The following is a 19,827-nucleotide window of genomic DNA, read 5'->3' on the forward strand; positions in this document are numbered from 1 at the left end:
TCTGTTGAATAAAAGTGGTGAGAGTGGGCATTCTTGTTCCAGATTTTAGTGGGAAGGCTTTCAGCTTTTCTCTGTTGAGTATTATATTGGCTGTGGGGTTTGTCATAAATGGCTTTTATTATGTTGAGATAGTTCCCTCTCTACCCACTTTGATAAGAGTGTTTTGGGGTTTTTTTGTTTTGTTTTTTGTCTTTTTAGGGCCACACCTGTGGCATGTGGAGGTTCCCAGGCTAGGGGTCAAATTGGAGGTACAGCTGCCAGCCTATACCACAGCCATAGCAATGCAGAATCTGAGCTGTGTCTTGCAACCTACACCACAGCTCACAGCATGCCAGACCTTAACTCACTGAGTGAAGCCAGGGATAGGACCCTCTTCCTCATGGATCCTGGTTGGATTCATTAACCACTGAGCCATGACAGGATCCTCCTTATAAGAGTTTTTATCATGAATGGATATTGGACTTTGTCAAATGCTCTTTCTGCATCTATTGAGATGATCATGTGGTTTTTTACTTTAATTTTGTTAATGTGCTGTATGATGTTGATTGATTTGCATATGTTGAACCATCCTTGTGAACTTTGGTCGAATCCCACTTGGTTGTGGTGTATGATCTTTTTTATGTTTTGTTGGATTTAGTCTGCTAAAATTTTGTTAAGAATTTTTGCATTTATATTCATTAAAGATATTGGCATATAAGTTTCTTGAGGTATCTTTGGTTTTGGTATTAGTGGCTTCAGAGAATGTCTTTTGGAGCAGCATTTCTTTTCAGTATTTTGGTAGTGTTTAGGAAGGATGGGTATAAAAGTTCTTTGTATGTTTGGTAGAATTTGTCTCTGAAGCCATCTGGACCTATAATTTTATTTACAGGGTAGTTTTTGTGTGTGTTTTTTTTAATCACATATTCAGTTTCATTTCTAGTGATCAGTCTATTCAAATTATCTGTTTCTTCTTGATTTAGTTTTGGTGGGCTGTATGTTTCTAGAAAGTTTTCCATTTCTTCTAGGTTGTCAAATTTGTTGGCATATAATTGTTCATAGTCTTTTACTTTTTTTTTTTTTTTTGCTGCTGTATTTTTGCAGTATCAGGTGAGATTTCTACTGTTTTATTTCTTCTTTCATTTATTTGGATTCTCTTTCTCTTTCTTGGTGAATCTGGCCAGAGGTTTGTCAATTTTGTGTACCCTTTCAATAAACCAGCTCTTAGTTTTATTGTTTTTTTCTATTTTTAAAAATTCTCTATTTAATTGATTTTCTCTTTGATCTTTATTATTTCCCTCCTTCTGCTGACTTTAGGATTTGTTTGTTCTTCTTTTTCTTTTAGGTGGTATGTTAAGTTATTCATTTGAGATATTTCTTGTTTTTTTGGAGGAAGGCCAGTATTGCCATGCCCTTCCCTCTTAGAACTGCTTTTGTTGCATCCCATAGATTTTGTATGGTTTTGTTTTCATTGTCATTTGTCTCAGGTGTTTTTTTCTTTTTTTGTCTTTTTTGCCATTTCTAGGGCTGCTGCTGCAGCATATGGAGCTTCCCAGGCTAGGAGTCTAATCAGAGCTGTAGCTGCCATCCTACACCAGAGCCACAGCAATGCGGGATCTGAGCTGCATCTGCGACCTACACAACAGCTCATGGCAACGCTGGATCCTTAACCCATTGAGCAAGGTCAGGGATCGAACCCACAACCTCATGGTCTTAGTTGGATTCGTTAACCACTGAGCCATGACAGGAACTTGTCTCAGGTACTTTTTAATTTCCTTGTTGACCCACTGGTTTTTTTAGTAGCATGTTGTCAGTTTTTTCTCATTTCTTTGCCTGCTGTTCCTTTCTAGTTTCATGCCATTGTGGTCAGAGAAGATGCTTGAAATGATTTCTATACTCAAGTTTGTTGAGGTTAGTTTTGTGCCCCAGTGTGTGGTCAGTCCTTGAGAATGTTCCATGTGCACTTGAAAAGAATGATAGTCTGTTTTTTATTTTTATTTTTTTTTGATATAGTGTCCTGAAAATATTAATGAAGTCTAATAGTTCTGTTGTACCATTTAGGATCTCCATTGCCTTATTGATTTTCTGTCCAGAAGATCTGTCCATTGATATCAGTGGGGCGTTAATGTCTCCTACTATTGTATTTCCAGCAATTACACTTTTTATGTTTGTTAGTATTTGTTATATGTATTTGGGTGCTCCTATGTTAGAGGCATATATGGTTTTTGTTTCTTTTTTGCTTTTTAGGGCTGCACTTGCAACATACGGAGCTTCTCAGGCTAGGGGGTAGAATCGGAGTACAGCTGCTGGCCTATGTCACAGCCCCAGCAATGCCAAATCTGAGCTGCGTCTGTGACTTTCACCACAGCTCATGGCAACGCTGAATCCCTAACCCACTGAGTGAGGCCAGAGATCAAACCTGCAACCTCATGGTTCTTAGTTGGATTTGTTTCTGCTGCACCACAGTGGGAACTCCTAGAGGCATATATGTCGATGAGTATAATATCCTCTTCTTGAATTGATCCTTTTATCATTAGTGTCCTTCTTTATCTTTTTTTATGGCCTTTTGTTTAAAGTCTATTTTGTCTGATATGAGTATTTCGACTCCTGCTTTCCTGTAATTTCTATTTACATTAAATATCTTTTTCTATCCCCTCACTTTCAATTTATATGTGCCCTTTGCCCTGAGGTGAGTCTCTTGTCGACAGCATATTGTAGGCTCTTTTTTTTTTTTAATCCAATCTGCCACTCTATATCATTTGATTGAAACATTCAGTCCATTGACATTTGAGATAATTATTGATAGGTACGTATTTATTTTAAACCTTGTTTTCCAGTTGATTTTATGTTTCTCCTTAAGTTCCTTTTGTCTTTAATATTTTGAAATCTACTTACCTATAGTCTGTCTTCAATACTATTATGTAAAATGTGGATCTAATCTTGTCATTTGTTGTGTCTACTAATTTTCGCTGGGATTGTTCTGTTTTTTCCTAATTAAAAGATTTGCTCGTTGCTGTAACTGCACATATGCTCTAGCAAAATTAATCTTAGTCCCTATGGTTAATTTTTAAAATCGTAGCTTATCAACTAGAGACGGATCAGTTCTTCAGATCAGTTGGAAGGAGAGGAACTCATGGTGCCATCATAGCCTTGTGAAGGTAGCAGGTAGTCCTCTTTTCTTGACTTTTATTTCGCAAAACATTGATTTTCACTTCAGGCCAACTTGCTGCTAGTATCATCTGTTTTGTATTTTTGGTTTATTCCCCTATTCTGGAAACCAGTTTTCATTTTTATAACTATCCCATTATGTAATGAAAGTGTAACTCTGGGCCAATTAACTCTTCCAAGTCTTGGTTTTCTCTCTTTTTTTAAAAATATAACAGAGATGTGCAAGTTTATTTATTGTGCCCCGTGTTGCCTGTCATAGCATACGCACTCTATGTCAACTTTTATTGATATTATTTTTCTTTGTATCAGTCTTTTCCTAGTAACATTTATAGTCCCAAAGCAAATGCAGCCCAATATTACAAACATTATAACAATGTAATCACTATGAATTCCTTGCCCTTGCCATAGTGTCCCCCTGTTCTGATTTTATCTGGCTCATCACCTTTTCTGGACAGTATCTTTCTTGTTATCCTCAATGGTCACCATGCTCATTTGTCTCTACCCTTAGGTGGAGTTTTCTCAGTCTCTGTGACCTCATTCTTTTCAGCCTCTAACCGAATCAACTCTCCATCCTTCAGAGTTTAATTAAAATTCCATTCTTTATGATGGCTTTTGACCAAATTTAAGCCACACTATCTTTTTTTCTTAAAACTCAAAAGCCTCTAGGAAAGTACAACAGAGTGTAGCTTTCTCAAGGTTTGTTGGTTTCATTCAAGTGGCTGTGGCTGTCCTCCTAACTAAACTGACCATTTTGCTACAGGAAAAGACATGTTCCAGTGTATATATAATACCACAAAGTTCAAGTAAGTGCTCTCATGTATTTTAAAATTTTGGCTTTTTTAGCATATATTTGATGGGAATTGGGGGCCTAGTTTGCGGTTGTAGCCTTTCAGAGAGAATTTCTTTTTCTTTTTTTCTTTCTTTTTTTTTTTTTTTCCCGTTTTTGGGCTGCACCTGCAGCATATGAAACTTCCCAGGCTAGGGGTCGAATCAGAGTTACAGCTGCCACAGCAACGTCAGATCTGAGCTGCGTCTGCGACCTATACCACAGTTCACAGCGCCACTGGATCCTTAACCCACTGATCGAGGCCAGGGATCGAACCCGCAACCTCATGGTTCCTAGTTGGATCTGTTTCCATTGCACCACGATGCGAACTCTAGGATTTCTTTTTATTTCTGCAAAGTGTTCTTGGTTACCAGTCTGGGACTACCTCTCCCATAATTTTTTCAGACTGGTGACTCCTGGATGACTCAGGTAGTGTAAATTTCAACCCCCAACCCAAGTGCGAGTAGACTTATGATTCTGAATTCCATGGTTCTTTGAAGTAGGAGCTACTGCAATGGAAACTTGAGGAACTGAAAAAATAGTTGAACTCTTTGACCTAATGGGTTATCTTTGGTGTTTCACTGTGGTAGTCAAGGAACACAAGCTGGAATGTTGTGGTTCTTTCTGGTATGTGAGAGTCATTGTTTTCCATTTACTGGAAGAAGTGGGGACAGACAGTCTCTTCCTTGTACTGCAGCACAAATTGAAGCTGGAAGAACACTGGGACTGGATAGGCCCTCTGGAGACTCTACTCTGCATCGCCAAAGAGAAATAAGGTGATGAACCTCCATGAGAGGAAAGCGGGTAGTCTTCATACATTTCTCCCCAGTGCCCAAAGCCATCCCTGTACCTCTCCACTTCCCGAACAGGCTGGATCTTAACTCTTTATAGAGGAGAAAACAACAGCCCACTTCCATGTGTGCGATATTTTAAGTTACAGAGCACTTTTATACCCTTTCTTGTTGTTTAGCAGCTCTGCGAGACAGGCAACGTGGGTGCTCGTTCCAATTTTATAGACGAGGTGCCTGAGGAACTGGGACTAAGGCTGGATGGGGTTTGCTGTGAAGGCCACACATTCAAATGCTGTACCTGGGATTCTAACTCATATTCTTTGTCATCTCAGCCTTTGGGATCAGAGAGGTACTTTTGAACAGAGATGGTAATGGATTTGGGGGTTTTATGGAGGTGAAATCATGACATACACTTAGTTGTTTTAAAGAGAATAGGTCAGTGGCACTGAGTGTGTTCACAATGTTGTGCACCAATTATTCCATTTTCAAAAATTTTCATTATCCCCTCCCTGGGTTTCTGTGCAGAATCAAAGAGATGATCTGAGTAAGATACCCAGCTCAGGGTCTTGCTCCTGGGAGGGGTTAAATGAAGGGAGCCTTATTATCAGATTGTCAGAAACCTGGTAATGTAGGAGAAATTCTTTCCTAAATTTAGCACTTTGAGAAAATCAGGGTGAGGATATGTGAAGTAGTCATGTCCCAAACCTTTTTTTTTGTCTTTTTGTCTTTTCTAGGGCCACACCCATGGCATATGGAGGTTTCCAGGCTAGGGGTCGAATCCGAGCTGTAGCCGCCGGTCTACACCACAGCCACAGCAATGCGGGATCCGAGCCACATCTGCTACCTACACCACAGCTCATGGCAATGCCGGATCCTTAACCCACTGAGCAAGGCCAGGGATCGAACCCGCAACCTCATGGTTCCTAGTCGGATTCGTTACCCACTAAGCTACGATGGGAACTCCCCCAAACCTTTTCTTAAATGACATTTCAAAATTGTTCTCTTCTAGGAAACTTCTCCCAGGGAACGCCTATTCTTGCAGGCAGTCAGACACATTTACCTACTATAGCCCTGGGACTGAATCACACACTGTCACAGAGCTTCCTATTTTTTGAACAAATTAGTCTTCTGGGCCAGGCACAACCCTGGAGGTACCACAATGCTCTACTTTGTCCTGGGTACAGAAAATTGCATGATAGGCATGTGCTGGATTGTACTGAATGGTGACCAGCAAGCTCCAAGATTCCAGCCATCCCCTGGTGGCCAGTGTTTCTCCCACATTTGAAATAATGGCTTTGGTCAGGTGTCGTTCTGGGTGCAGATTGGCCATCCATCAGGCAGCTCTGGCTGAGACAGGACACGAAAGGTTCCAACCCCCACACTTGCACCACGCGACAGGTGGAAGTGAGAGCTTCAAGCAGGCAAACCCAAGAATAAAATGGCTTTGGCCTTTATTTAGATGTGCCAATTCCAAGAGCATAGGTCCCAGGCCCCAAGAAGGCATGACTGTCCTTTCGGCTTCCTGTGTCGCCAGGTATCATAGCGAGTGAGCTCTGTAGTGGCTGAGGTAGAGGGCTGGTGAGGAGTGTGGCTGGGGGAGTGTAGGGTGAGAGTCCTCACAAGGCTGGACGGCCTAGAAGCTCCCAGTGTTCAGACTTATTGGAGGATTTCCCCTCTGGCGACGTCGTAGGGCTCTCCAGGCCATGACGGTGCCAATGCCAACCACAAGGCCACATCCTGCTGCCACTGGCGTGGCCCAGGGGAGCTCTTTGGGGCCTGCTGCAGCCTTATCTTGGAGCAGCTGACTGTTCCTCAGGGTGTAGATGTAGGGGCTGTCCTGTGGAGGGGGAGACGGTCAGGGGTTAGAGGCCCGAAAAGCATCCATCCGAGGCTTGCTTAGTCCCCATCCCAGAGACGGTACAGGCACCTTGTTTCGGCAGCGCATCCCTGTTTATAAAGCTCCTTTGTCCACCCTGCGCACAGACCTCCTGGATGAGGAGGGGTATCCAGAGGGGCCAGCACTGAGCTGTAACCCCCTTTGGGTTTCTTACCAGCCACTCCTTTCCCATCAACTCAGTTTGGAAAGATTGGGAACTGGCAGGTGACCCAGAGCAGGGAGGCCCAGGGAGCTGGCAAAGCCCCCACCTCTGGGCCACCAGTGGACAGCTGCTCCCATCCTCCCATCATGGGAGTGCCCAGCCGTGGGGAAGGACAGCAGGTTCTGCAGTAGATTCAGAACCCAAATTCGGAGGGCCTGCCTCCCTGAATTTTTCCTTCCTCCCAGTGGATGTAGGTGGCATGTCTGCTGTCTGGAGCCCGGTGCTAGGAGCTGGGAGAGCCTGGGGGTTCAGATGTGACATCACTCATTGTCCAGTTGGGAGATAAGACGTGTTCAGAAGCAATCACATCACAAAAGAGCCTGGGGTCAGTGCTTGTAAGAGGTGCACACAGAAAAGAGACACCAATCCAGCTGTGTGTCTGGGGCAGGAATAGTGGGGTGAGATGAGGTGAATAGCAGCCCAGAGAGGGAAACATCTGGGCCTTGCAGGATGTAAGGCCCTTCCACAGGCAGAGATGGGGGATGAGCCCGCAGGAGGAGCAGATGGCCACAGGGAAAGCACAGCTGGGGGCCGCCATGGGGCTGGTCTGGGAAGCTGCTCCACTTTCAGGGAGCAGAGTGTGTGTCTAAAGTGGTAGAGGAAGGTGGGTGTGGGGACCAGGGAAAGGTTTCAAGCAGCCTTGACAAGATTGGAATTCCTGGGAGTTCCCACTGTGGTGCAGCAGAAATGAATCTGACTAGGATCCATGAGGATGCGGGTTTGATCCCTGGCCTCACTCAGTGGGTTAAGGATCCAGCATTGCCATGAGCTGTGGTGTAGGTTGCAGACAAGGCTTGGATTCCACATTGCTGAGGCTGTGGTGTAGGCCAGCAGCTGTAGCTCCAATTCGACCCCTAGCCCGGGAACTTCCATATGCCACAAGTGTGGCCCTAAAAAGCCAAAAAAAAAAAAAGACTGGAATTCCTTCCAGACAGGCTGCTCTGTGTCTGGCTGTGATTACTGGATGGGCGGATAAGGGAGAGAGGAGAGCTTTGTCAGTGGTCCAGGTGAGGGCAGGTTGGGCAGTGCTGGAAAGGGAGGAGGAGGATGTGGCTCTCAGAATACACTCCATATCTTGGAGTTCCCGTCGTGGCACAGTGGTTAACGAATCTGACTAAGAACCATGAGGTTGCGGGTTCGATCCCTGGCCTTGCCCAGTGGGTTGGGGATCTGGCGTTGCCGTGAGCTATGGTGTGGGATGCAGACGCAGTTCGGATCCTGTGTTGCTGTGGCTCTGACTTAGGCCAGTGGCAACAGCTCTGATTCGACCCCCAGCCTGGGAACCTCCATTTCCCATGGGAGCAGCCCAAGAAATGGCAAAAAGACAAAAAAAAAAAAAAAAAAAAAAAAAAAAAGGAAGAAGAGATGGCCATGTCTTACTTCTCTTTGCTTCTAACCCCACCTCCCGTAGTGTGCTTGGCATGGGGAGGGCTCCTCGGAGCACGGTGAACTCAGAGGATGCCTCAGACCCTCCGGGTAGTGTGGCTCTGGACAGTGCTCATTCATCTGCCTCCCCTGAGAGCCTCTTCCTACTTCAATTGAACAGGTTGCTTTCTCCCTCCCCTCCCTCCTGGCTGCTGTACCCTGAGGACCAGAGGAGTGTGGGCAGCTGGGAGAGGTAAGATTTGAGAATGAACACGCATGACGATAAAGCCTCCCCCCCACCCCACCCAACCCTCCCAGCTCAGGCACCTGTTCCACAAGGACAGGCAGGACGTTACTCACAGGAGAAGGGCACTTGAGCTTGGTTCGGCTGTAGGTGAAGTTGTTGGAGGTTGTCTTACGGCCCACTGGTTCCATCTGAACAGAGAAAAGGAGACCCTCCTGTCAGAGGGAGGAGCATCTACACCAGCCTCCCTCCCTTCGCAAGGCTGAAAGCAGCAAGGGGCCAAGACCCGCGGCAGACACGAGCAGCCCTGGGGCCAGAACTGGACCTGATGTCTGACTCGCAGAGTGACAGGTCAGAGTCCATCATGGCAGGGGACCCTGCATCTGTGTCCAAACTGATGGCCAAGTTCAGAGGCTACAGTGACTGTGAGTGGAAGGGCAAGGCCCAGAACCTCTCTCTCCTGCTTCCCTTGTGGGTGGTTGTGATTGCAGACACTCTGCTTTTTCAACTTTATAAAATGGTGATGCTCATGCTTAGCAACTTCTTGGAGTGTGTATGGCTAGTCAGTTTCAGGGAAACTTTGAAAATATACTGGTTGCCATGATGTCATTCCTCTGCGCGGCTTGTCAGCCTTAAGAAATTGGAGTTTTCTCACTTGAGCTACTTTTGTATGTTTCTCGCATAGATGAAAAGGTTTACTTGAAATATCCCCAGGTGCAGTCGTGGTTCAGGGACGTTCTGTTTAATGCTTTTGATCCTGGGACCCTCGGAGGGCGAGATGGTAGCTGCTGTAACCCCCTCCCCAGCATCTTTAGCCAGTAGCCTGTTCCCTGACATGTGGCCAGCACCTCGGAGATGGATCTCTGGCTCTCACCTACCCAGATTCTGTCCTGAATGTCTAGCTTCCACCCATCATGGAATGGGCTTGCCTGCCTGTTCCTGACCTCATCAGCTCCCGACCTCCAGGTACTGCCCCGGAGGGAAGTAAAAGTACCTTATGCTCGCTAACAACCAGATCTGGCCATGGCCTTGCTTTTTTGCTGTCTTCAAGCCTCTTATACCTGTTTGTCAGTAACAATTAGGGGAGGAAGGGTTGCTCAGGTCCTGGGAGGGACACCATGGCGGGTGACTAGACAGGGCAGAGTGGGCATGGCAGTGAGGGTCCTGGCTCTGCTGAAAATGAGCTGCGCGATGCTAGGCAGGCTCTTGAAATGCTCCAGGTTTAAGGATGGGGCATTAAACCATGACCTGATGTGGCATTAAACTCCACATCTGGTTGTCGTGAACATCAAATGAGAAGATGAAACACGGGTGAGCAGGAGGCGGCTCACATACGTAAGAGAGTATGATTTCTACTGTAGCAGAACCACCTAGTGACAGAATGAATGCTACAGATCGGGTTGGCTGATTCCCAGTGATATTCTAGAGATGCAGGAACTACCTGGCGTAGAGGAAGGTAATGATCACGTGGGTCTGATGACTGTATCAGTTTCTCCCTTTCTACTGGTTCCTGGGCATCAGCACACAACCGACTCATCTCCCAACCTTCGAGCGCCCTCCCTGACCCCACATCCCCTCCTGCTGCCTTCACTGTTACTCCTCCTAATTCTGGAACACTTGTTTGTAGCCACTGGTTGCACTTCTCAACCTCTTGCTCTAACATGCCTCCTAATAGGTCTTCAGTCTCTATCACGTGGCTGGAGCTCTGCTCTTGGTCACGGGTGACCTCCACATGGACAGATTCAGTCGTCAATTTTTCGTGTCTTCATCTTGCTTGACTCTTCTGCCCTCGTGGTCAAAGTTGATGGCTCCCTTTCAAAATACTTCTCTTGGCGCCTGAGACATGGCAGTCTTGTTTTCCCTCCTTCTCATCCATTGACGGGTCAGAGTTGGAAGAATGCCCCACAGCTTGGCTTGGTGGTGGGTCCTGTGCTCTTTTCTACGCATTCTTTCTCTAGGAGCTCTCAGTCAGGGCCATGGTCTTGCATACCACTTCTGGGCTGTTAACCCCCACACTGCCCCCAAATCTCCATCCCCAGCTCTCTCTTTGAGCTCCAGAATCACACATTTAATGCCTTACTTGATACCTCCAGTGGATTTCTGGAAGGCAGCTCACACTTGGCATGTCCAAAACAGAACTTTGGATTTTTCCTTTCCAACCCTGTTTCCCTCTGACAACCATCTGCTTGACTTCCTTGACCCCCCCCCCCCCCCGCCACAGAAGAGTCACCCTGTAATTTCTCTTCTGCCTCATCCACTAGCCAGTCCAAAACCCATTCCAAATCTGACCTCTCGCCAACTCCTGGTCCCGGCCCCCTTGGTCTCTCACCTGGATTCTTAGCAGCTTCCTAGTGATGGATTTCCTCCCTTGCTTCCTTCTAGTCCATCTCTAGGCAGCAGCCCAAGGGCAAACCGGATCACATGGCTCCCCCACGGAAAGCCATTCCAGACTCCTGTCCCTGCCCTTACCCACCTCCGTGACCTTGCTCCCTTTCCTCCGGCCCAATGGCCTTCACGCTCCTCACACACTTGAAGCTCATTCCTGACTCTGGGCCCGCACAGGTCCAGTTTCCTCTGCCTGGAACACTCTGGCCCGAGACTTCTGCATGCCTGGCAGCCTCTGGACATTCAGTTCTCAGTTCACATGTCACTCTGGTGAGGCCTCCTTCTCCCACCATCTCTCTGGCACATCACCTGCTTTATCTTTTTAAACCCTGAATGTGGTCAGAAATTACCTTGTTGGTTTGCTGTTTTATCTCTTTTCCCCACTAGACCGTAAGCTCCACGAGAGCAGGGACATACTTTGCCCGGGGACCTTGAACAGTCCCTACCGCATACAGGTGCTCAGGAAATTGTGTTTGAGCGGCTGGCTGGCTGGATGGCCTGGAGTCACAAAGGCCTGGTGACCCCAGGAAAGGGAGTTGTTTTTCCTAGAGCCCACCGTTCCTAATACAGATACCATAGATACCTATGACGTGGCAAACGACAGACTAAGACAAAGCCAGGTGCCATGGGGCCGGGGTCCTCTAGCCTGCTCTGGGAACTCAGAGAAGGCTTCTGAGCTGAGTGTTGAGGAGGGTCAGAAGTAGCCAGGACATGGGGGCTGCAAGGGCAGGTTGAGCTGAGGGGATGAGTGAGGGCAAACACACGGAGGCATGAGATAGGAAACTCCACTCCTTGCTGGATTGCCAAGTGCAAATCAGGGAGGTGGGAACGGCTACTGGAGAGGTTAATTGGGGCCACGTCTGGGAAGGCCTGCTGTGCTAAGGGGCCTGGCCTTTCTCTTTCAGGGAGGGGCAAGGCCTTGGAAGTTTGAAAGCAGGATCATGCATAGGTCAGATTTCATTTAGGCAGAATGCTGTGGTTGCCTCCTGGCGAACAGATCTAAGGCAATGGCATACAAATGCTATACAATAATATCACCTGGGGAACTTTGAAAACATTGAACCCAGGTACTACCCCAGACTCAGTAAGAAAGAAAAAAAAAAACCTTTTTACGGAAGCTAACATACATGTAGAAATAAAGACAAATCATAGGTGAGCTGCTGATAAATTATGACAAAATGAGCACACCTATGTAATCAGCATCCAGATCAAGGAACAGAATATTACCAACACTGAGAGTGCCCTCCTACCCTCTTCTAGTAGTCCCCACCCCCCCATAAGACCACATATTAATTTGCTTGTTTTTGGATTTATATATGTAGTTGCATGTTGTTGATGTTTTATTCTCATTGCTATAAGGTATTTTATTGTGTGAATGTGCCACCATTTGTTTGTCTATTCTGCTGTTGGTAGACTCTTGGGGAGCTTCCTGTTTGGGGATTATGAATAGTGGTGCTATGATCATTCTTGGGGTATGCATCTTTTGGCAAACCAAGGCATGTACTCTTCTGTTGGGAATATTTGTAGAATTTGGGGGTCCCAGAATATATCCGTTCAGCTTTAGGAGACATTGCAAGGTTTCCCAAAGTGGTTGCAGGTATTCATGGTTCCCAAAAGTCCCCAGACAATTGTACTACACAGTCAGGGCTGATGATTGCTGTTCTGATAGCTGTAAGCCTGGGGACAGGGCCACCAATTAGACTAGCGTGGCCACCCAGTTCCCCGGGGGAGATGCCGGTGTTTGCCTTGAGGGAGCGACCACAGAAGACGGAGCAGGCAGCAGTGGAGGAACAGGCATCAGAAAAGAGGAGGAAAAACTGTTCAGAAGAAGAGAAGAACATTCCCAAGTGCCATTGGTGTTTCTGGCTTTGTGGAAGTCTCTGGAGAAGGAGGCATAAACTGTTCTGAGAGGACAGGCAGGGGATGAAACACTTTCAAGTGTGTGTGGCCACAGTGGGCTCCCCTGGGTGTCAGCCAAGGTCTGCAGACACTATGTCATAGGACTCTAATTAGGAGACATGAATTCACTGGTTGCACATGTGCTTATCAGTCTGGGAGCAGGGAGGCAGGGTGGTGCTGTGGCTAGGACCCTTGGCGATTAGACCTGGGTTCTAATCCCTATTCTGCCATTGTGTGATCTTGTGCAAATTGCTCTGTGTCCCTACATTGTAGTTCTAGAGCATTCTGGCTGGCTGACCTCTAAGATCCTTTCCAGTTCTATCGGTTTGTTATTTTATGTCACCCTAGGGGTGAAATTCCAGGAAGAAGATAATCTGAAAAGTGGACATGATATATCCAAGATAGTTTTGGATGGAAAACACTGGACTATGTAATTATTTCCCCAATGTATATAGCCGATAAGATACTCTTAGATGATTTTAGGTTTGTTTTGCTTTTTTTTTTTTTTTTGGTACATGTGGCCACACTCCGGCATATGGAAGCTCCAGGACCAGGAATCAAATCTGAGGTGCAGCTGCAGATAAGACACTCTTAGGTGATTTTAGGTTCATTTTGCCTTGCTTTTGTCGTTTTTGGAATTTGGGGGATGGCTGGGGAGCCACAGACGGCCTTGTAGTATTAATAATATGGCTCCATGGCAGTGTTTCCCTTTTGTTTTCAGATCTAAATCCCTCCCACTTACTTGTGTGGAATAAAAGCCTCTCACTTGAGTGAATAGCAAGAACTACTGAGATTGCTTTGGAAGAGAAGGTCAGAACTACATTAGTTCATGCAGAATGAGACCCGTGGGCCTTGTCATGTTCACGTCATCGTGACATCATGCGGCCACCGACCCCGAGGAGATGCGTGGAGGGTCTTGGCGCTCAGCAGGCTCAGAAGGCCCCAGGTAGGAGGACTGAACCTTGATGGGGATGCTGGGAAGGAAAGGCTCAGGGCTTAGCATTCCTGCTCCTCCTCAGAATCCGTGGGTTCCCTTGAGGTCAGAGAGGGATAAGTGGAACCATGCACAGCTATCCAATTTTGGGGAGGATTTTAAGAGGAATGAAGCCGAGTGACTCAGCCACTGAAAGGCAACTGGACTTCAAAGCAAGAAACAAACAAACCAAAAAAAGAATCTTCAAAAGAAACATAACTGTTCTCAGGAATTACGTTGTTTTAATTTTGATTTAAAAAGTACTGTGGGGTGTTTCCATTGTGGCTCAGTGGTTAACGAACCCGACTAGGATCCATGAGGTTGCGGGTTTGATCCCTGGCCTTACTCAATGGGTTAAGGATCTGGCGTTGCCTTGAGCTGTGGTGTAGGTCGTGGACATGGCTCTGATCTGGAGTTGCTGTGGCTCTGGTGTAGGCCAACACCTAGAGCTCTGATTTGACACCTAGCCTGGGAACCTCCATATGCTGCGGGTGCGGCCCTAAGAAGACAAAAAAAAAAAAAGTACTGTGGAGGTAGGGTTGGGAGGGAACTCAAAGCTATTCTGACTGTAGTTCAGAATCCTGGGCTGACAGATATGACGAAAGTTCTAAGAGTGGGCAGAATGTGATGTCAACAGTGGGAAAACACCAGGCAAACAAAAGCAGAGGAAGGCTGAGTCTGCAATTAAGTAGGCCAAGGATAAAAGCTCCTTACATGCTGTTCTGAGAAGAGGAGGAGGAGGTGTAGCTAAGGAGAAAGTCAATATTGTGAGTCAGCCGAGTGAGACACTGGACACGCTGGAGGAGCTGACAGGTGTGGGAATATTTGCACAGTGGTGCTTGGCAGAGCCACAGCGAGCCCGAAACTGCAATGAAAGGAGCAGGCGTGTAAGACTGTTTAGTCACCATGGGAGAAATGAAGGAACACGCCAGTCGGGGTGGGGATTGGGTTACCCACAGAGCCTGGATCAAAAGAAACCCATGGATTGGAAAGGCATTTCATTTGCTCTGAGCGAGAGGATGCAGCTCTCAGGGTTACGGGTCGAGCTCTGTGCAACCAGAGCTCACGGTCCCATAGCGAGTGGCCATCCACAAAAGGCAGAGGCGAGGCCGAAAGCTGGGCTGTGGCCCCTGGGCTCTAGGTTCATTTCAGGAGGTTCCCTTTTCCTCATCAGAAAGGGCTAGAACAAGTGGCAGCCTGGGCAACCAGGCTGATTGGCTCTTTTCTTTCTGCTGTTTAAAGAGAGAATGGTTGGGAATGTGTTGGCTGGAGGAACGGGGCTGACATCTGCTGAATGCTGATGCTCGGGCTGGGTGCTATGCGCACGTTATCTCAATTTCTTGAGGTCTCTGTCATTTTTGTTGTTTTTGTAGCTATTGATACAAATAGCCAGGGAGAGAGAGTTTGCCAAAGGTCACCCAGTAAGGGGTGGCAGCTGATATTTTCATCCAGGCTCCCTGGGGACTAGGTCATCCCCCGACAGCACTGGGCACTGCCGAGCGAATCGAATCGGTCAGGACAAATAAATGAGCTGCCGGTTCTGTGCCTTGGGGAGAAAGGAGCCACATGGGCCAGTAGGTTTCTCCTTGTGGGAAAGAGAGTCGGCATCTAAGGTGACACAAACCAGCCCCCTTGACCCCCAGGCACTGACCATGTTGTTCCAGAGAGCGATGGCCAGCTCGGCATGCCCGTGTTCAGAGAAGTGCAGACAGTCCTCGGAGAAGATGCTGAGGTCAGCGCCCCCTCTCTGTGAGCAAAGGCAAGGGGTCATCTCCCTGGGGCGAGGGCCCTGCCACCTGCCCCCCCAGGCAGCGGCGCCCTGGGCTTTTCAACGTTCCTCCTTTCAATTCTGCTGCCAACTGGCTCAGATCTTGATGGAGAAAATCCCTGCTTAGGGCATTTTTATTTTTTAAAAATTCTACCCACCTCCAGTCCATCCCTGTCCCTTCAGCATCCCTGCCCTAAGAGTTGAAAAGGAATATTTTTAGGACACGTTCCCTTTCATCCCAGTCCAGCTAGGGAGCTAGGCGGAGGAGCGTGGTCACTGTTAATTTTCTCCTTTTCTTTCAAGGACATCTCGGTCCTAGTTATACTCAAAAAAGGCGGTGCAGGGAAAAGCAACCCCGCGGGGACGCTCTCGTAGGGATGGTCCAGAAAAGCCCACGTGGAGAAGGAAATACATCGCCTGAAATCCGGCTTCCCCGACCCGGTGGCAGCTTACGTTGTTCAGGGGGGCCAGCGTGTGCCGGAAGAACGGCTGCACGACCACCGCGAAGTCCTCCCGCTGCAGGTACTGGGGCCGGAAGGAGAAGCCGGAGATGCTGCTCTGTGGATGGGGGGAGAGGCTGCTCAACCCTCCCGGCAGGCTGGGCGGGTGGGGTCTGTCCTGCGGCCTTGGGTGGGCCAGGTTGGGGCCAAGGGACCGAAAGGGCATGTGCAGATGCTTAGTCTGCCCCAGGCGTGGGCGCCACCCCGCTGGGCCCTGCCATCTGGCTCGGGCCCAAGGCCTCCCCTGTTCTCACCGCCTGAAGAAGCGACTTAGAGACACAGGGTTCCCATTCAAGTGGGGAGCCTTTCCACACCAGCTCCTCAACATGCCCGTGACCTTGGGGGATGGGTATCCTGTGGACTGTACAAGGGATAGACTAGTTGTGTTTATCCTCCAGGAGCTGGTCATCCATCTGGGAAATGTGAGACAGGATGTAAAAACCCTGAAACCAGACAGGGCTTGTAGGGTCGGTGAAGTGCTCACTAAAGTTACCGGGGGAGTGAGGCAGGGGGAGGGGGGGGGCTTCTTCAAAGAAGATGACAAGCACATGAGGTGGATATGCTGCAGAAAGGCCGGGCCGGGGGCAGGGGGCAAGAACAGCCATGGATGTGAGGAGGGAGGGAGACCCATGGCCACAGGGGTGGCGCCACCTCTGGGAGCCTAGAGCCGCTCACCTGCTCAGGCAGAGGGGGCTGGAGGCGGGGCTTCTCCCAGCTTCCCCTTTGAGATTCTCACTCCCCTCCCCTGCCTCCGTGTTTCATTAGCCTGGATACTTATTTCAGGGGCTGTGACCTGTGTTTACGGAGTGACCTTACTCTCCGGAAAGCCCTGCTGAACACTCAATTTTGGAATCCTTGCTCCAGGAGTAAAGATGGGGGGGCGGGGTCACCTGGAAGTTCCAGTTCACGGTCTTCAGCTCCTGCATCTCCAGGGAGTTCTCCTGGGAGCCTCGGAAGCAGGCACAGTTGCTCCTGTGAGACAAAGAGGCCTGTAGCTCCTTATCCTCAGGAGGCTGCCGGGCCCTGGGCCACCTCACGGGGGAGGGTGGCAATACACAGTAGCAGCCTTGCTGCCTCTTGGGTCCGGGTCATAGAACCATAACTCAGGCACGAGGTCTAGAAGGTGCAAGGGCTGGGCTCTGATGCCTGTGCCCCTGACTTCCTCCCAAGCCTGCATCTCCTAGGGTTTCTCCAGGGGGGCTGGGGTTTGGGGAAGACTGGCCAGGTGGCCCAGCTTTCTTCTTCATGTTCCTGAAGCCCTCCTTCTCTACGGGCTCAGAGTGAGGGGTCTCTTGGGCTGCTGGGGAGGTTCAGCCAGCTTGAGACACCCCAACAAGGTGGAATGTAAGCCCCCCAGCCACTGGCCGCTCCAGATGGGGGCTTGGTTCCAGGCAAGAATAGAAACCATTTGACCCCAGATAGAACACAGTCCCCTGTAGACTCTCCTCCCCCCAAACCGTCACAGGAACTCTGGGTGACCCTCTGGTCTCAGAGGGTAGCAACTTCTTGCAGAGTCACAGCTGGGCTTTACTAAGTTCCAGCCCCAACTTATCTTAGAAGTTGTGCCTTACCTGCAGGCCTGTCCTATAAGCACATTATAAAAGTTACTATTTCTTGAGTGGCTGCCCCACGGGCACCATGCACGTTACATGCATTTCTCCTAGATGTCACCTCTGCTTCCCAAGGAGAGTCTACAAGTAAGAGGCCCAGAGAGGCTGGGTGGTTTGTCCAAGGTCCCACAGCTCCTAAGTGGAAGAGCCAGGATTCGAGGCCAGAGGGAGCTGTCTTGAGAGCTCATTGCCTTGTACGACCCCTCCACCAGGGAACAGTGTGCTAGACTGGAGTTTGGCCATCACCATGTCATTTGGTCTGTCTACCTCACTTTCCAGAAAAGCAAACTGGGGTCCAGAGAAATGAAGCAACCTGCGTCCAGTATGCATGCAACAGGGGGCACCCTTTCCAAATGGTTTCCCGAGCCCCTGGCTAATGGCTGGCGCCCTGGACAGGACTGTCGGGCTCACCTGTTGGCATCGGTCAGCCCTGGTGTCCCAGGTGCCCTCACCCTGGGGCCATGTATGTCTACTTACTGGGCTGCCAGTGGCATGACACATGTGTCGCCTTGGCCCTGGTACAGACCAGCCAGCTCCATGACTTCCACCACGTTGACGAAGGCCCTCGGCAGCTGTGGGGAGCAGAGGAGTGGGCTTCAGTAGGCCCCGGGCAGTCACGGGGGCACTGGTTACTGCTGGAAAGAACTTGGATCCTCTGCAGTCTAACTCCCCCCTCCCCAATTTTACCAATAAACCGAGGCCTGGAGAGGGAAAGGGCCTGGTAATTTAGTGCATGGAAATCTTCCTTATTGGCCTCAGTTTATAGATTGGGAGACAGACACACGAGTCGCTTGCCCAAACTCATATTATTGGTAAACCCCGGTGCCCCCCTGCAAACCAGGCAAGCTCTTTATCATCAAATACGGTCAGATCCAGTTAGAATCCCCCCCCCAACAGAGGAGCTTGGCAGCTGCCTCCCTCCCACCCCCATCCAGGCACCTGCCTGTGGGGCTCTCTGCTCAGCATGCCTCTCACTGAATGCACCCAGAGAGCAGGCCGCCGTGAGCAAGCCACCAGCCGGGTTGCTGGCAGGAAGCGGGACAGAGGGACGTGCCGTTGTGCTCTCCTACCTCCTGGTAGAGGATGTCCAGTGCCTGCTGGATGTGCCAGACATACTCCTGGGCTGAGTGGGCCTCCTGTGAAGAAGGAAGGGACCCCCTTCAGCCACTGGGCTCCTGGCTGTGAGGAAGGGAGTAGCCTGGTGCCCGGCCTGCATTGCTGGTGGGCACAGACTCGTTAAAAAGTCTCTTGACCCCCCCCACTGGACACCGTGAACAATCCCTGCCCCCAACTCCACGGTACCTCTAGCCAGAGGCAGACCCTGACAACGCCATGGCCACCACCTCTTCAGTCCAGGCTGTCACCAGCCTCCACCTTCTCCAACCAGGACAGGGCCCCCGATGGCCACAGTCTCGTTCCTCTGGGCTTCGGCCCATGCTGAGCGCACTACCTAGGCCCCTTTGCAATGCCTGCCCCTAACTTCTATCCCTGGGACTCAGCTCGAGCGTCTCCTCCCCTGCCCCATCTCCCACCAGGAGGCTGATGGAGCCTCCTCCTAAAACATGGCCTGACTTAATCCTGGTGGTGGCCGTCAGGTCCTTTCCACAAAAATCTGCCCCCAGGACCATAACCCCGAACGCACGAGGTCAGGCATTCTGGGGTTCCTGCTGGCTTCCTGGACCCTGTTGAGTGAGGAACACAATGACATTTAAAACCCCATGGGGTCGGATCGCTTCTGCCCCCTAGAGTCTGGGCAGCGGGGGAGGCTGGTCCCCATGGAGACCTTGGTGACTTTCTGAGCCACAAGTTATGAGAAATGCCTCCTTCCTGCCGCCTGTGACTGTCAAACATTCTGCCACGACTGCTGAGTTATGGCAGCTGCTTTGTTCCCGGCCAATTCAAATTCAGCACATCCTCGGAACAAGATGCATTCCGAAAGTTACAACTTCCAAAAATTCAGACGTCTGGACATGTTCCCCCACAGAAAGAGGGTAAGGAACGGGTTAGGTTCCCAGGCCGGCTGAGGCTGGTCCTGCGTGTGCTCCCTGAAGGGCAGCGAGCCATCGATCAGGATTGGTTCAATTTTATCAGCCCTATTTATGACACGGTTTCAGTCTTCTCCTGTAACCACCCCACCCTGAGAAAACCACCAACAACCCAGGGGCAGGGACTCTCTAGTTATCCACCCGATACCAGAGAACAGTATTTGGGTGCCTGAGGGCA

At 49.3% G+C, this 19,827-nt stretch overlaps 1 protein-coding gene and 1 long non-coding RNA gene across 11 annotated transcripts in view; one reads left to right on the top strand and one right to left on the bottom strand.

The window, feature by feature from the left end:
- Positions 1-18,329, top strand: part of LOC106509865 — a 143,098-nt gene extending 124,769 nt beyond the window's left edge. For 6 of the 9 annotated variants that reach the window (XR_002342800.1, XR_002342802.1, XR_002342801.1 and 3 more), the window contains 4 exons: positions 13,475-13,699; positions 15,391-15,458; positions 15,798-16,016; positions 16,778-18,329. This is a non-coding gene — a long non-coding RNA (uncharacterized LOC106509865). Of the gene's footprint in view, positions 1-8,406; positions 8,479-8,668; positions 8,821-13,474; positions 13,700-15,369; positions 15,476-15,797; positions 16,017-16,777 lie in introns of all 9 variants that reach the window. The other 3 variants (XR_002342806.1, XR_002342805.1, XR_002342799.1) reach the window with 3 other exon arrangements.
- Positions 6,190-19,827, bottom strand: part of PLB1 (phospholipase B1) — a 135,314-nt gene continuing 121,676 nt past the window's right edge. Inside the window, exons 53-59 of one of the 2 annotated variants that reach the window (XM_021087673.1) lie at positions 18,675-18,740; positions 18,082-18,176; positions 16,885-16,966; positions 15,948-16,052; positions 15,378-15,473; positions 8,586-8,660; positions 6,190-6,598 (exon numbers count right to left, since the gene is read on the bottom strand). In XM_021087673.1, coding sequence (XP_020943332.1) covers positions 6,395-6,598; positions 8,586-8,660; positions 15,378-15,473; positions 15,948-16,052; positions 16,885-16,966; positions 18,082-18,176; positions 18,675-18,740 — 723 coding nt within the window. In that variant the 3' untranslated portion in view covers positions 6,190-6,394. Of the gene's footprint in view, positions 6,599-8,585; positions 8,661-14,200; positions 14,592-15,377; positions 15,474-15,947; positions 16,053-16,884; positions 16,967-18,081; positions 18,177-18,674; positions 18,741-19,827 lie in introns of those variants that run through there. The other variant, XM_021087674.1, reaches the window with a different exon arrangement.

Source organism: Sus scrofa, chromosome 3, assembly GCF_000003025.6.
Source record: "Sus scrofa isolate TJ Tabasco breed Duroc chromosome 3, Sscrofa11.1, whole genome shotgun sequence".
Taxonomy (NCBI): domain Eukaryota; kingdom Metazoa; phylum Chordata; class Mammalia; order Artiodactyla; family Suidae; genus Sus; species Sus scrofa.